Source organism: Meleagris gallopavo, chromosome 1, assembly GCF_000146605.3.
Source record: "Meleagris gallopavo isolate NT-WF06-2002-E0010 breed Aviagen turkey brand Nicholas breeding stock chromosome 1, Turkey_5.1, whole genome shotgun sequence".
Lineage (NCBI taxonomy): Eukaryota > Metazoa > Chordata > Aves > Galliformes > Phasianidae > Meleagris > Meleagris gallopavo.
The window spans coordinates 83,214,968-83,230,894 of NC_015011.2; the positions used below are offsets into that span (position 1 = coordinate 83,214,968).

Consider the following 15,927-nt stretch of genomic DNA (forward strand, 5'->3'; position numbering starts at 1 on the left):
TTTTCATTTGAGAAACAAAAGCAAGCGGATGGATATTATGTAGAATGATTTGCTGATCCCAAACCAAATCAAGCAGTGGAAAGATAAGGCAGAACTGCTGCTGGTGCTGTAGCACACTTTGAGTAACCAGAAAGCACCAGAAAATTGCTGTGCATAACTACTAATACTTAAAGAGTGACAGCACTCTGTTGGATTCCACATGCTGTACAAAGTCAGTCTGTGTCTGTCCTAGAGTGCTTACAGATATACTGGCATTGAGTTTTTGCTTTACCAGGAGGAGATGCCTGTCCCTGCTGTGCAGCTGTAACACCTTTGCATCTCTGCTGCTCACAGACACAGGGTTGGGGAGAGTTTGGAGTTCTCTCCTGCTCCTTGTGCTGCCTCTGTCATCAAGGACACCTTCCTGCAGGTCTGATCAGGGATGTGAGTGACAGGTTGGACTGGTAAAGGCTGAGCTTACCCCCCAGTGCTTTCTGCAAGTCTGAAATGTGTGGCTACTGTTTGTGAGCCTCAGTGACAGGGCAGCTGGCAGTGTTGTGAAGGGCTATGTTTTCATCTGTTTCAAGCCTGAGGGCTATGGATGGTCAGCACAAGCTGATGGACCGGCCCATGATAAGCAAACAAAAACTGCCTTTATGTGTGCTCTTAAATTAACCCAACATTCAGACCTGTGCTTTTTGACTTTCCGCAAGTGAAAAATTTTGTGTTAATTAATAGCAAGTACTGATAGATTTTTATACAGAGCTTGGTTTGTTTTTATGAGGATATTTAGAGGGTTTTGTCTCTGCCTTTGGCTGGGAAACTTTAAAACAAGACAGTTCATTAGGTTCTTCGTGACATATTGTGAGATGCATCATCAGAGTTCATGAGAGGAGGCCTGAAGGAGGAGGGGTCTTTTGTTTTTGTTAAGAAATCAAGATCCCCTCAGTAACATGTTTTGGTTCTTTAATTAGAGCCAACATAGCTTTATAATGAGCAAAGATCATAGTAGAAAGCAAAGCCCTTCATTATGTGTTTTGCAGCATGAATTTTCAGAATATAACCCTGCAAGTGATAAAGAATGATGCTTGGCACTTGTGCTAGCAATGAGGTCAACAGCTTAACCAACTCAGTCTTAAAAGAAGTCACACCAAACTTCCTGCCACTGTGTGCACAACTCCTCATGGCTAATATACATCATTTCTTCATGTCAAACTCACAGTCTCCACATCAATTTTCTAGAAAAAGCATTTTGGAAATTGTATTTTATTGTAGTGAAAATATCATTATGCTTATAGGTACACACACACAAACAGGAAAGAGACATGGTATATACACTGAAATACCACAAGCTCAGTGTAACCAAGAGTGTGCCCAGCAGGTAGTTGAGTATCATTAAGACGTACCTGATCCCAGCTGCCCTGAGAGCACTGGGTCACACTGTGTGACCTCTGTCTTCTAATACCTAGTCACAACAGTATTAATCTGTACCGTATTCCACTGCCTTATATTATTTGGGCTTACAGTGATTTCTGTAAACCTTTCTTTGACAGATTTGCGGCTCTGCTAACTATTTGCTGTCCCTCAAGGCAAAAAGATACCATGGAAGTGATTCAGCAAGGTTCTCCAGAATACATAGAGAAATTGCACTGAAATCTTTACTTGCTTGCGTAAATCAGCTTATAGTCAAGTAAGTAATTCTCACTAACACTGAACTTGTAAAAGTATTGTGTGGCTGTTGGCACGTGTGGGCAGAGAGCTACAATTATCTTTGTAAAGACAACAAGCATCTTGGACTTGTTTGCAGGTAGAAGCTACTGCAGACTGTTTGTGCCCTAGCCCTGACTGCAGTGTTAGTGCCTTAGCAACACAAATGTTGTGTCTAACCAGAGCTCCCACATACCTCAACAGGTGATCAAAACACTCTTTAGAATTTCAAGATAAAATGCAGTTTCTGTATCTTGTAAGGTCCCCATAAGTATTCAGTTGCTCTAAAATGCTTCAGGAGGGCTCCTTCTCCTGGAGAAAGACTACCCCGGCTGAGATGAGTCTGGCTTTTTTCCTTCCCCCTAAGAAACTATTGCCATTCAGCAAATATGTATGCGTATAAATACCACAGCTTGATTTTGAAACACAGACTGGTGGGTCAGTATTGCTCAGTTCAGAAAAGAAAATGTAACGAATATTTGGCTGAATTCAACACTAAGTAAATACTAACTATGGCTTTAAAAAAGATGGGCACAAACATCACCTTAGTATTTTGTCATTAACCTATTCATCTTTCTATTTCAGCAGTCAAATCCATTCTGAAAATAAGCTGGTAAGGAAATAAACAACAAATAAACAATGCATCTTAACAACAAATTGTCTATGTACAAAAAAGTCAATGTTGGTCACTTAACTTTTACACAACATTTGTATGATAGAAGACCTTCTGTGCCCCTGCCCGTGTGTCTTTCAGGAAAAGATGGAGTGTCAACCATCGTGACATTATAATTCTGTATTGCAGGAGTGCCCTGTTGTGGTCTGGCACCAGATGTGGTCACTGCAAGCCAGCAGTGACACTTACTGTGTGGAGAGAGCATTTCAGAGGGCTGCAGCCTCAGCACTGTGCTGTTTTGCTAATGCCAGGTGGCAAAAGTTTAATCAGGCAGTTGTGTAAAATAACAACTTTTCCGACGATTTTACGTTTGTGTTTATGCTGAGAATGCTTTAAAATAATGCTAACACCCTAGTATCACTGTGCTTCTCTCCTACAAACCATTCACGTGCAAACCACATTCTTTCCACTAGCGCTTTGTACTTGTGAATTCACTACAGTAGACTCCAGTGAGGGGATAAATGCCAGACGGGATTTAAAAGGTGCCTTTTATTTTTAGTTTGTGCACGTATCTTCTCTTTTCTGAGCAGATTTTTTTTGCCTTGATATACAAATTACCATTGTCCATTTCAGAGTTAATGAAAAATGAACTTTCATAACCTCTGCCACTTCTGATCACCTCTTAAAAATGTCACTTTATGCAGAGAAGCCAGAGGTAATTGAGATAAACAGACATCTGTACATTTCGGCCATTCATTTAGAAAACATCTGTATCCATCCATGCAATGTTAAGACTATAAGTAACTTTGCAGTTACATCTGAGCCCATTGCTATGGCAACAAGGTAGTCTTTATCTCCCACGTGCTCTCTACTGATTTCTTTTTTTTTTCTTAAAGCAGCTTCCTGAAATGAAAAACAGAGAAGCAATGGTTAAGTTAGTCTCTTTCTCTTTCAAGCTTTGCATTCAAGGCTTATTTGAGGCAGCCCTTTCTACTTTCCAGCTGTGGAAAATTTAGAAGCTGATCTGTCTCAAGATGAAAATATGAACAAGTGACATGGAAAAATGTGAAGAGCAGTTATTTTCAATTAAAAAACAAAACAAAACTGTAGTTGAGGACTTTGGAATACAGAGGTTGTGCTACTGTAGCTGTTTTTAACCCGATCCCAAGGAACTGCACTTCAGAATCTCTTAAGTGAACAGAGATATTTGTGATTTTCTTATTGCTACAGTGATAATACAGTTTGTAGGAGACTGAATGCGACACCTAATTCCTTGATAGCCTTTCCCATGCTTGACTTTCATCAAAGCACACAACTCAGCTTGGTTAACTGTTCAGAACTGTATACCTTCTATTCTGATAACATGCCCATAATATCACATGGTAGTACTGCACTAGTGACCTGCTGGGTTAGCTGCCAAATCAAGTCTTGCAAACTCGAGATGAACTAACATGCTTTTAAAAATTTCTCTTCTAAATAAAAGAGGTAGCAGCAACATCTACACTAAAAGAGTTAGGAAGGTTCTATTTGTGCTTTAACTGCAGGATTCCTCTTCACCATTTTTAATCTAACGGCCTACTTGTGACAGTGATTAAATTAAGTACTTTAAAAGTATTGAAATTTTAACTTCTAGTGCTCCAGCATTTCCAAGCCCTTCATATGAAGAATATAGTAATGTAGTAAAAGTTACATGAGAAAACATCAAAGGAATTATGCAGACAAGATATTTCACTCACATTTGATGCTGCCTAACAAACTCTGCAAACTGACGGTCCTTAGCGTAGAGCTCTATAATTCGAATTCTGTCCTGAATTTCCTAGAATACAAGAAAGACAATTTTAGGTACATAACAGAAATTAGAGTACTAGTGAAACTATCTATTTCTTTTTCTTGGAAAATAAAACTCATATCCTTTGCTGTTTCAATGAGGAGATCTTGAAATTGGACAGTCCAGGGCTAAAATTCTTCTTCATGCTATTTTTAAAAGTGGAGCACTTCAGTTTTGGAATCTAGTCATATTTTACTGTTAAAACCAGGGTTTGGATAGAATGTGACATTTCAACTGGCTTGAGCAGAACCATTTCTCTCTCATAGATACTTTCTCCACAACCCTGGCTACAGGCTGGATTCACACCTCTCACAATTGCTTAAGAATCTGTGGCTTGCTCCTGGACGTAAATCCTTTCTCCTCTTCAGCAAATCCTGGATACCACTTATACAACAAGATAGGAGGACAGTATGATCTAACTTGCAAGTTATACTAAGAAGTAAGCTTTAAAAACCCTGTATTAAAGGCCAGGAGGTTCCAAATTTTTACAGCATTGATTCCTGCATATCAGTTGGCATCAAAAGCTAAAGACCATGTCTAGCACTAAAGCAAACCACTGCAGCCCCTGTGCAGTTACTTAAGCATTCAGCTCTTTTATCACGTGAAATTCATTACAAGTCAGAACACACACATTCCTTTCTGTATACCTGATAGAAAGGATTTCTTTCCCTGCTTGCTGTCTTCTCTTTAATAGTTGCAGCAGTCATAGTTGTGACTTATCTATCTAGAGCATAGATTTTTGAGAAAGACTGAGGCCTCAAATTGCAATTGTTCAATAATCTTATTTTTCACAAGATCTTTTCGATGGCATTATGAAAACAAGGTCATTTACCTCCTTAGTAAGCTCACTGTTTTCATAAATGTGCCTTATCTCTTCACTGCTGTAGTCGGTGGATGTCTCTGCACTGGTAGAACTGTAGGACGTTAGCTGAGGGTATCTGCGATAATAATGGCTGTAGCCAGTCGTATCACTTTCATACATGGGGTTGTATTTAACTGCATTCTCAATGGACGAGAGGCTGTCACCCTGCCTGGGGGAGCAATGAACAAACAGTGAGCTTCTCTGCAGACCAGAATGGCAGCAGACAGACTAAGGAAGCCTGGCGCTTGGAGGTGCGCATAAACCCTGCTGCTGGTCAGCTGCACGATACAAGACCTATGATGGAATTATCCTTACTGTGGCAGATGAGCTTTGTAACATTAGATGGTGTCACATACCCCTGTGAGTCCTCGGTGTCGCTTTTTGTGTACTGGTCTCGAAGGGTCCTTGCCAAGAAGAAGATAACAGCAGATGCCACCAGAAGGAATCCTGCCACAGAAGCAATGGCAATACCCACGACCAGTGGCTCAGACACATATTCTTCACAGTGCTCCCCTCTGTACCACCAGTTCTCTCCTACGCGACACCTGCAAAAAAGAAATGCTGGGAAATAAAACACCAACAAAAACTGCAACTTTGATTAATATAAATGTATTTAATTTCTTCTTGTGACGTATCCTCAGTTAATTTACCTCAACAAATAAATGCCTTTGCAAGTTTGAGCACCAACTTTTTTATTGTTATTGGCAACAGCCTTTTGGTATCGCTGAATTGAGTGAAGATAGGTAGAATAAGAAAAGGATAATGCATCTGTGGTGGCAAACTTGCTATTTGGAGCATCCTGTGATGTGCTACAACTGAAGTGTTTAGACTAAATAAAAACTCATGCAGTGATAGAGCCTCGCAAGTAATGTGTCAAACACTACAATGGTAGAAAACAGTCTTTTAATGCTATTGAAATGCGAATACACATGAATGTATGTTAAACAAAATGCTCATAGTGTGTAAACTCTACAATGGTTAGGTAAATACATAAAAAGACTAGGAAGAAGCTTGCTCCCAAGAATGAATCTTTGGAATTTCTTCCTTAATCAGCATTCATAATTTCCACTTTGCTGCGGTTTGGAATATGAAAGCTTTAGGTAATACAGACTTTTAAAATATACAGACTTATTTAAAATCTACCAGTAAAAACAATATATTGCATTGCATGTTTTTGGGGCATTTTGTTTTAAAATCTCAAGGAATTACAGCCACTCACAGCAGTGAACCTCATTAATAGAAAACATCAGTAAATTAAGTCTTTTGACCTAAATATCTGAAATAGTTTCTAAAAGCAGTAACCGATACTTCAACTTTTTTGAAAACTTCTTCCTAAGTACTGGCCAGAGCATACCTGAGCACATGTGGTTCCCGTTAGCACTGTTATACAAATATGATAAAATTTATACCACTATACACATCTGTGAAAGTAACTATTTTCATATCATAAAAAAAAAACATATTATTGTTTCTTTTGTTAGCTGCTAAGCCTCTAAGATTAATTTCCTTAAAGTTTTAAGTAAGCCTTATTAAAATAAAATCACATGAACTAATATAAGTAGTTATACTAGTGTAAGTAACTATATAACAAATAATAACTAATGTAAGTAGTTATAGCTATCACACTGTTTTAAGTAATTCTACCTTTTGTTGATAGGTATAATTAATTAGTTATTAAAAACAGATTATTGCATTGATAAAAAGGGAAAAAAAATAGTGCAGTATCAGAGGGCACATTTATCAGTACCTTGCACTATTTCAGTTACCTGTGAAATACAAACATCTGTTTAAACGCATCTGAACCTTAAAAAGCAAAAAAAAAAAGATCTGAGGCATGTGTCTTGATTTTCATATGAACCACATATTATTTTTTCCAAATTAGCAATGCTTTCTTTCCTTATGGAACCTTTTTCTTAAGAGCACTGTATTTAATATATCTGTGCTAAACGAGGATGCCTTTCAAATCTGGATTTTTGTATTGGAGTCAACTAAAATATGTTTTATGACATTATCTAACACTTTGCTTACTTAGAAAAGCTTCTGGAGATAAATTCTGTCCTCAAATTCAAAGAAAGTGAAGTGAACAACTCAATATACACCACTGCTACTATTTTTTGTAGATAGCTTTACTTCCTGCCATTTCTGTTCTATTAAAGAAATTCGTTACTGTCTCATTTTTGAACTTAAGAAAACTAAAATTAAAACTGGGACCTCCGCTCAACAGTGTTACATGATTGATAATCACTAGCATCTCACGTGTTACGCATTATCTTAGGGAATTTTGCACACATCCCATGGAATCCCAAGGACAGAGGAATGTATGTGAATCAAACAGAAGATGACCTACCTACATATGGCTCCTTGCCCAGGACTGATGTCGCACTTGCCATCATTCAGGCAGAAGTTGGGTTGCAGATCACAAATGCTATTGCAGGGCAGCCCGTCAATGCTCAGGTAGCCAGGATTGCAGACGCACTCAGCTTCCCCACTCCAGCGATTTACTAAGCATTCAGAGAACTCGTTGCAGGCCTGGAACTTGCAGGGATCTGCTTGCTCTCCTGGGAACACCAAAAGCAGAAAATATTAGTAATAGAAGAGAACATTTCCTAAGGCAGAGCACTGTTGCCATATTCTCAAATGACTTCTTGGTTAAAATAATCTGCCAAAATGCAGCAAGCGTCTTTCCTGAGTTTCAAAGGGCTCTGCTAAGGTGAACAAGCACTAGGAAGTGTTCCTCTGCACAGTGCACATAAGTGGTATGGCTAAGACCACCCAGCAAGCCAACTGAAAAGGCAAGTATAAGAAGTGTTCTTTTTCTTACTGGAACACGCCGTACCTCAGATGTTCTCTCTCTGCTGGAACTATACTTTGCAAATGAGTAAAACACAGCTGATCTCCAGTACTTCTTGTCACAGAAAATATAGGCAGCACACAGAGAAGGGAAAGGGGACTTCAGGCATCCAGTTCCTACCTGTGAAGTGCCTTTGTCTGCAAGGAGCACAAGCCTGTTGTATATCTGATGTGTTGCATATCAAACTTAAGAGGGTTGGCATGAAATTTAATATCAATATCACAAGATTTTTCATGCTAAATAGACTGCGTTTATAGCAGAACTTCCTCAGAAGCACAGTTGCCATTTGTCAGCTGAGTTGTTTAACACAGGAACTATTTTCAGGTTGCTTTTATGATACACTACTGGCTAACTTGGACAGAAAGAAAGTTCCCTGTATCACAAATGGACTAAGAGGGCCAGACACTTTTTACTGCAATCAAGCTCTGAGTATAAGAGTAAGTCAGCAACTATTTTCTGTATAGATACCTCACAGTTAAACTGGCTACCACTCTACTACGGTGGTAGCCATGTGGAGAAATGTGAAAGTCAGCACAATAGAGATGGGCACCACTGTTCCTGCTGACCAGTCCTCCTCTAACTCCTCAATGAAAGTGCAATGAGAATTATGCAAGCCAGTTTGAATCCCATATTTCTATATGGGCCCCATATTGTTTGTTCAATCTGGGTCCCATTTTGTTGTTCCTCTCTTTAGTCCCATAACAGACTTCTGTTTATTTAAACTCTGTGAAAGTCTGACCTGGGCTTTAGAAAACCCAGCTCGTGAAAAGCACTGGGAAATCTCCGAGCTGTTATGATCCTAAGTAGGTTGTTAAAGCAGAATCTCTTGCTTCAAAACTTACTTCCCTGCCATTTTTACCTGATTCCACATCCAGAGAGTATTTATCAATGGCCAGGTTCATAGTGTGATATGCAGTGTTGCAGAAGTCTTCCAGGATCATATACACAGCGTTGGTGACGTTTCGAGGCACAGGTTTGGCAAATTTCATTCGACTGTTCACCACAATGCTGCCATTTCTGAAGTTCAGGATTTCCAGATTCTGGAAGCCTGTTAGATTTGACTGAAGGTATGGCACCAGCTGCAACACAAAGGACAACGACAGAAAAGCTGAATCCTTGAATCTATACTCAAGTCAGTTGGTATCGCATCAGGCAGTGAGAGTTTGAATTAGTTTATCCAAATCCCATGTCAAGGGTATTAAAACTCTTCCTGATTGAGGCCCATACTGGCATCTTGCCAGAGTCCTGAGTACTTCACACCAAATATCAATTTGTAGACAGTTCCTAATCTACAGTTTAGATACACACTTATATGGATGTACGTGGAGCTCTCCCTTGCCCAAAGCAACACATATGCATGTCATTTCAAAGGGTATTTCCCTCAAGTATGTTATCCTTTTCTATCTCTCTCCTTTACTCCCTCCATCTCCCATAGAAAAATATTCATTACACTCAGGAGAAGAGAATTTCCATGTTAAAATTTGATAATTGTTGCTCTATTTCTTCTATGAGGCTTTGCTAGCTACTGACTATTTAGGAGATGAGTCCATTTACAAACACCTTATTTCCCTAAACTACTACTTACTTGGGATGGATTGAATGAGTTGCAGAAAGGCTATCAGCAGTCCCAATGTATTTACTTCTTCTTTCCCCATAGACTAAATCCAGAGCATACCATAAGCAATTTAAGGAAACATTGTACTAAACTAAGCTACATGTGCTGCATCTACTGACACCAGCAGAGCATCTGCCCAGTATCACTAGAAAATTACGATAATGAGATCATTAGATTTAGAGAGACTACTGACTGACTAAAAAATGAAAACAAAACAAAACAAAAAAACAACTGAAAATGCCCCTCCTTCCCCCCGCCTTCCCCATCCCACATTTCCAGATAGCATTTTCCTGGAGAGGGACACATATAACGTCTGGAAACACCAGTCTTGAGTTACTTTCTGCAAAGGAGAGCAGACTAACTCTTAATTGCCAACAATTTCTATCTATGGAAATGGATATTTAGCACAGAAATTACACTTACCAGTTCCAAGAATCGTTGCTCTAATGCTTTATATTCAGGGGAATTCTTATTGAACAGGTCTTCTGAAAACATCATATTGGTAACCCGAAGACTGAAAAACACAACTAAAGCTCGTGATGGAACAGGAGTGCTATTGTGATTTTCATGCGTGGGCCAAGCCACGCCGGCCATCTCTGTGGAGTGGGCATGGGTAGTTGGCTCCACGTGACTGTCAGTCATGCTCTTTGCCTCCTCACTCGGCTCAGGAGAAAAGCTGACCATACTCACATGATCCAGGTCCACTGAAACATCCAGGACTCTTGTTGTTTCACCTCCCAGCTTTGCTGAGGTAACCACAGATGATGACACTGTGGATGCCACGGGAGGGAGATGAGATGGAAGCTCAACAGTGCCTGCTGTTACAGTTACATAGGACTTCAGAATGGTGCTGATACTCATGGAAACATGTGTGTCATGTTCTGTACCATCCTGCCCAGCAAAGCCATCTAGAGCAGTGGCTTGATCTATTAAAGAAGGAACTGCAGTTGAAACTTGAGCTGCAGTCGGCATTGCTGATTGCACTGTTTGATCTAATGTCTTCTCTAGCACTCTGTCAGTAGGCCAAACATCAACTGGCTTCTTTATTGCTAATCCAGTGTCTCGGTCTGCCAATGATGAATCTAGGGTTTGGTGCTCTTCTGTGGAACTATCAGTGCTTACCTCAAAAGATTCCACAGTCAGAACAGTTTCTAAAGAGCTTTTGTCCAAGTAACCTGTTGTAGAAGCTTCAGCTACATTTGACTGCTCTGCTGTGAATAATTCTTCCTCTGTTGGCCTGTCTTCATTTTGATGTTCAACTGCTTCAGAAATGATCTCCTGACCTACACTGTACTCTTCTGATTGTTCTACACTGAGGGCTACAGTAGATGTAAGGAGTCTATCCTCCATACCAAGAGTTACTGTAGATGTAAGGAGACTATCTTCAACAGACAGACCTGTACTGTGTGGTAAGAAAGGATCTTCTCCAGTTGGCAAGTCTGCAAAGGAATAGTCCTCTGATGGCTCCAAAACAAAGGACGGTTTAACAAAAGAAGAATCATCCATGCTCAGTGTTTCCATCTGTGTAGTTGGCTCCACAGATGATGGCTCTCCTGTCTGTAGCAGAGGTACCTGCTGAGTTGTAGTTTCTGGAAAGACAAATATTTCAGACTCGTCAAGGAAATTTTCTTTTATATTGGCCACACCTTCATTCTCATCTTTGGAAGGATCATCCTCTAATTTATTCCTAGAGTTAAGTATATAATCTAAGATCAGACCTTCGGGAATATCTTCAGTTCTGATTAACAAAGAATCATTATCATCATCAAGCCAGCTATCAGGACCAGGGTAGAAAACTGGTTCCAGTGTTGCCATATCCCAAGGCCAAATACTTGGTTCCATTCCTTTCCCTGAACCATCAAAAGCTGAACCAGATCCATCATCAAATATAATTCTATCTCCAAGATAAATATCATTTTCACGTTCTAAAGGAAAAGGACTTTCTTCCACAGACTCGTGCAACAAAGAATCTGCACTGCTACTGTCTGCAGGACTACCCTGAGTTACTTCTTCCTTCTCAGCAGTCACTGTTCTTTTTGTATCGGTCTCCACGACTGATGAGGAGGCCACTGTTGGTGCAGAAAGCAGGGGAGCTGTGTAATCATCTGTAGATGGAGGTTCTTCAGGCGCAAGGTAAGAAGGGGGACTTGAAGGCAGAAGAAAGTCATCAGATAGTCCAGTATCTTCAAACTCTAAAAATAAAAATGAGCTTCCAATTAGTTTTTGTTTATACAAAAAAAGTAAAATATGTTCATTTTGTTGTCTGTAGATAGGCATTCATTATGTTTCCTGTGATATATACTGATCTTTACATGCTGAAGTCTAAAGATCTGTTGACCTCTCCACTTTTCATTCTGCCAAGTCAAGACTGTAGAGTACTCACTAAAGTAGTTACTGTGTAGCATGTCCTTAGTAGACTATCTGATAACTATCTCTGTTTCAGAGATTCATTATTTTCTCATGGAATCACCTAAACGTGCTCCATATGAAAATAGTTCTACTCAGTTAAAGAAGTTTATCTTGTACACACAAGTTGCTGAAGGGATAAACAGGCATTATCAGCTGTTACGGGCAAGTTATCAGAGTGGCTTGTTCTTGGATACATGTACATAGTGAAGGTAAAAATAATCAGAGGAATATATCCAGTGTATAGACCTTTCTGAAAAGTCATTTTAGTAAACTATATGTTTAGTGAGTATTCGGAAACACTGATATCCAAACTTAAACTTCAGTCAATGAACTTACCATCTGAAGAATCAGGGGCTGAAAGCCACTCCAGAGAGTCCAGAGAATCATGATCTATCACTGGTGCAGTGACCAAAGCAGGAGTCTGATTTCCATCCTCTAAATTCAGCCCATCTGGCAAAGATGTGATGTCAGCCTCTGAGGAAAGTGGAGCTTCAGGTATCAAACTGACCTCAGAGTCCAACCTTTCTGGTCTTGGTCGGATTTCATTGTCGTTGGACTCTTCACTATCTAAAGTGGAATCTGGCTTGGTGAAGTCAAAGGGCAAGGTATTGCTGACAGTTGATTCATCCGCTGAAGGCCGTTCAGCTGAAAAAGTGTTATCCTGAAACAAAACCGTAACCTCTATTACAGGGGTAGTATTGGCTGCCCATACTAGCTGAATATACGAAGGGGTGTTAACCAGGAGCAAAATCTGGTACTTTTGCCTTTGTGAGGAAGTAGTGCAAAATAGCAGGAGAAGGATTTGCTAATAACTTCCAATGTACATGTAAAATGCATGTCCTTGTGACACATATTTTGTGTCCAGTCACGTCCACTAAAAAGGGAAAGACACCATTCCAATTCTTCAGGCGCAGCTTCAGGTAATGGTATTCAGAAATTTGCAGTCTATACCCACCCTGTGTCCTTTCCTTTTCCTTACTGAAAAAATTGAACTGTCCATTTCTATTTAAATCAAAGATAAAGATACACAGTATTGTCATCCTTTCTAAGAAGTGAAGAGGTCCAAGCAGCTACTATTCATCAGCTCCATGATCATTACATTAATTATAATATTGTAGTTGCTAGTATATATAAAACAGTTTAGAAACTGAATTTGACTGTACGTATGCCCTACAGTTGTTTATTACTGTCTTTTGATTCGTGGCTCTGAGAACCTGGGAGGGAAACAGTGATCATAATGTAACCAAGAGCACTTAGAACTTTGAATAACTTCACTCTCAAAGCTGAGATGCCAATGTGGAAAGAAAACTATCAACAGAATATACACAATGAATTTGCCAATTACATGAACTGTGGGAAAAGAATTTGTTTCTAAGCCTCCAATTTGCACACAATTTAATTATAAGACCACACCCCAGTTATTATTTGTTTTACAGATAGAATACTGAGCACATTTTATCTTTGAAGATTAATCCACTCCCACAGTGTCTCATGAGGAAATCATAACTGGGGAAAAAAAAAAAAAAAAAAGGAGAAATTAACTAATTTAATCAAGGCTACAAAAGTAAGCTCCCTGCCTAAACTCAGGAGTTACTGCTTTGCATGGATACCTGTCCCACTATGAATGCTGTGCAATAAGTCAGAAATTGACCAAAAAAAGTGTCTTGAGGTATGAAAAACTGCCAAATGAAGAAAGTAGAGCTTACTTACAACTAATTCCTGATAGTGATTAGTAAAGTTGAGTGGACAGCAAACAAGGGTTTGGTAATAAATATGACAGTTAAAAAAAAAGAAAGAAAAAAAAAAACTATCTATCTAAACATTTCCGTCTCTCACTATTCCCTTCTAATCTCCTTCTGGTACGAATGAAGTCTAAATACTTCTCAGTCTTGGAATTATAATCCTGGTTGAGATGCAGGTGAATTAAATTTTCACCTTCATTCAAACTATATTTGAACTTTAGAAATAAAGTAGTGAAGGTATTTTTATCTAATTATTTGTCTACCAGAATTGACCATGGTTTTTATAGCACTTGTTATGCCACCCAACCTTCTCATATTTTTGAAAGTATATGGTAACTATCAGCTGAAAAGTATATAGACCAAAGAGACGTGCTCCAGCAATTATCTTATTTAGCAAAATTGACTATTATAAATAAACTCGTGAAAAAAAAAGTTACTGTGTAAGATTAGAAACAAATTACACATATAAATTCCATAAAGAATGAAAAAGGACTACCAGCAATCGCTGCTCAATACATTTTTATGTGAGCATTTTGTTGCCAGAAATTGCACTTCATCATTTATTTTAATGTGGATAGATGTTCCTATGACTACAAACATTATTCAAAGATTCTTGTTACAGTGCTATATATTATATTAACAAGTTTAATATCATATTGGCAAGTTCTTTTTTTTTGCTAATGTCTTGAAAGGCTTACAAATATGACAGATGACTGCAAACACAGAACACCCTCCCTGATTTTCCGTTTTCTGCTGCCAGAAAGGCATTGTGCTCAATAAGCCAATGCATTCTACCTGTTGGAACTGAACTGAAATAACAAGAAAATACAGGTTTCAAAAGCTAGACTTGTTTTTTTCTTCATTTTTTAAGAGATTTGTAAAAGTCAAATAAAGGAATTAATGATTAGTTGGTGCCATCTGCTAGCAATAAGATGAAGTAATGATAGTCCCACATTATGTCATGACCCAGTACAATTATACAAATTTAACTCATTCCCAAATCAGCCACAAAAAATAATAGCTAAACTCTTTTTCATAGGTAACAGTTCTATGTAACATTATCTACTTGAACCTCAACGGTTTGATATCTGTGCAAATATTTGACTAATCATTTCAGCCTTGTTTATTGTTTAAGCAGTTTATGAGTTTCTTAAATTTATGTGAAATTACTTCCCAGATTATCTGTGCACATCCAGTAATATTTCTTATATGTATTATTCCCTAAAATTTGTTTAAAACTAAGTATCATCACAAAGCTACTTCTACAAAATCTTCTTGCATGTATATGTCAGTATAAAAATGGCAGAATTGTCTTGTTAAATTAAAGATATATAATGTTTTAATACAGTTAGATAGTTGTAGTAAATAGACAGCCCTTTCCTAAAAGTTAAATCTGCAGCATGTTTAAGCTACATACAGCAAACTCATACAAATTTGCATTTTCAATACTAATAGTTATAAAAAATCAGGGGAAACTGGTAACAAAGTTAAGGATATTCTACCTGTGACCAATAGAACAGACACCATTGGCTTCTGTGAAGTCACTAAGAATTTTGCTTCTATGAATGTTTCCAAAGTTGGTCTGAAATAAGGCATGCTTGTGTTCATAACAGCATCTCATAGAGAGCTTAGTGAAAACCTTAATGAAAATTAAATATAGGTGGATCTGGCTTTTGTGGCATGAATTGTGCTCATTTAATTTTGGAAGGCATGTGTGTGTTACACAACAGAGTAGAAACCTACTGGGTAAATCCTTAGGCCCAGACAATGCCCCAGCATTCAGCTGTCAGCAGAATTAATTAACTCGATCTCTTCATCTTTGGCACCTCACTTGGTATCTCTGCTTGAAGCCCCACTGTGTTGTACAGACATGTTCAGGGGTACTAACTCTCCTGTCCAACAGGGGACATTCATCTATGTCCTGAATTGTTCCAGAGATATTCAGAAGAGATAACAATACATTTTCAAAAAAAGAACCAGAAACCAGTGCCTACTAATTTTCTGTGTCCTTTATGTTGTGGTTGGCTGGTGGCTCAGCACCACTCAATTGTCTGCCCCCCTTCCCAGTGGGATGGAGAAGAGAATAAAAAAAATAATGGAGTAGAACCTGTGGGTTGAGATAAAACTATTTGCTAAGATAGAAAAAAGGAAAATAGTTATAACTATTTACATATATAGATGTATATGACAAGTGATGCACAAGCAATTGCTCACCACCCCCTGCCCAATGCCCAGCTAGCCCCTAAGCAGCAGAAGAAAGCCAGAAGAACTCCCATGCCCTTCAAAACTCCTTCTGTATGATGTCAAATGGTATAGAATAT

At 38.7% G+C, this 15,927-nt stretch overlaps 1 protein-coding gene across 1 annotated transcript in view; it reads right to left on the minus strand.

Moving 5' to 3' along the window:
* The window catches only part of IMPG2 (interphotoreceptor matrix proteoglycan 2), a 59,260-nt gene continuing 43,333 nt past the window's right edge, over nucleotides 1-15,927 (minus strand). Inside the window, exons 12-19 of the mRNA XM_031556307.1 lie at nucleotides 12,201-12,525; nucleotides 9,879-11,647; nucleotides 8,700-8,919; nucleotides 7,337-7,547; nucleotides 5,346-5,534; nucleotides 4,960-5,158; nucleotides 4,036-4,115; nucleotides 1-3,202 (exon numbers count right to left, since the gene is read on the minus strand). Of these exons, the coding sequence (XP_031412167.1) occupies nucleotides 3,190-3,202; nucleotides 4,036-4,115; nucleotides 4,960-5,158; nucleotides 5,346-5,534; nucleotides 7,337-7,547; nucleotides 8,700-8,919; nucleotides 9,879-11,647; nucleotides 12,201-12,525 (3,006 nt within the window). The 3' untranslated portion in view covers nucleotides 1-3,189. The remainder of the gene's footprint in view (nucleotides 3,203-4,035; nucleotides 4,116-4,959; nucleotides 5,159-5,345; nucleotides 5,535-7,336; nucleotides 7,548-8,699; nucleotides 8,920-9,878; nucleotides 11,648-12,200; nucleotides 12,526-15,927) is intronic.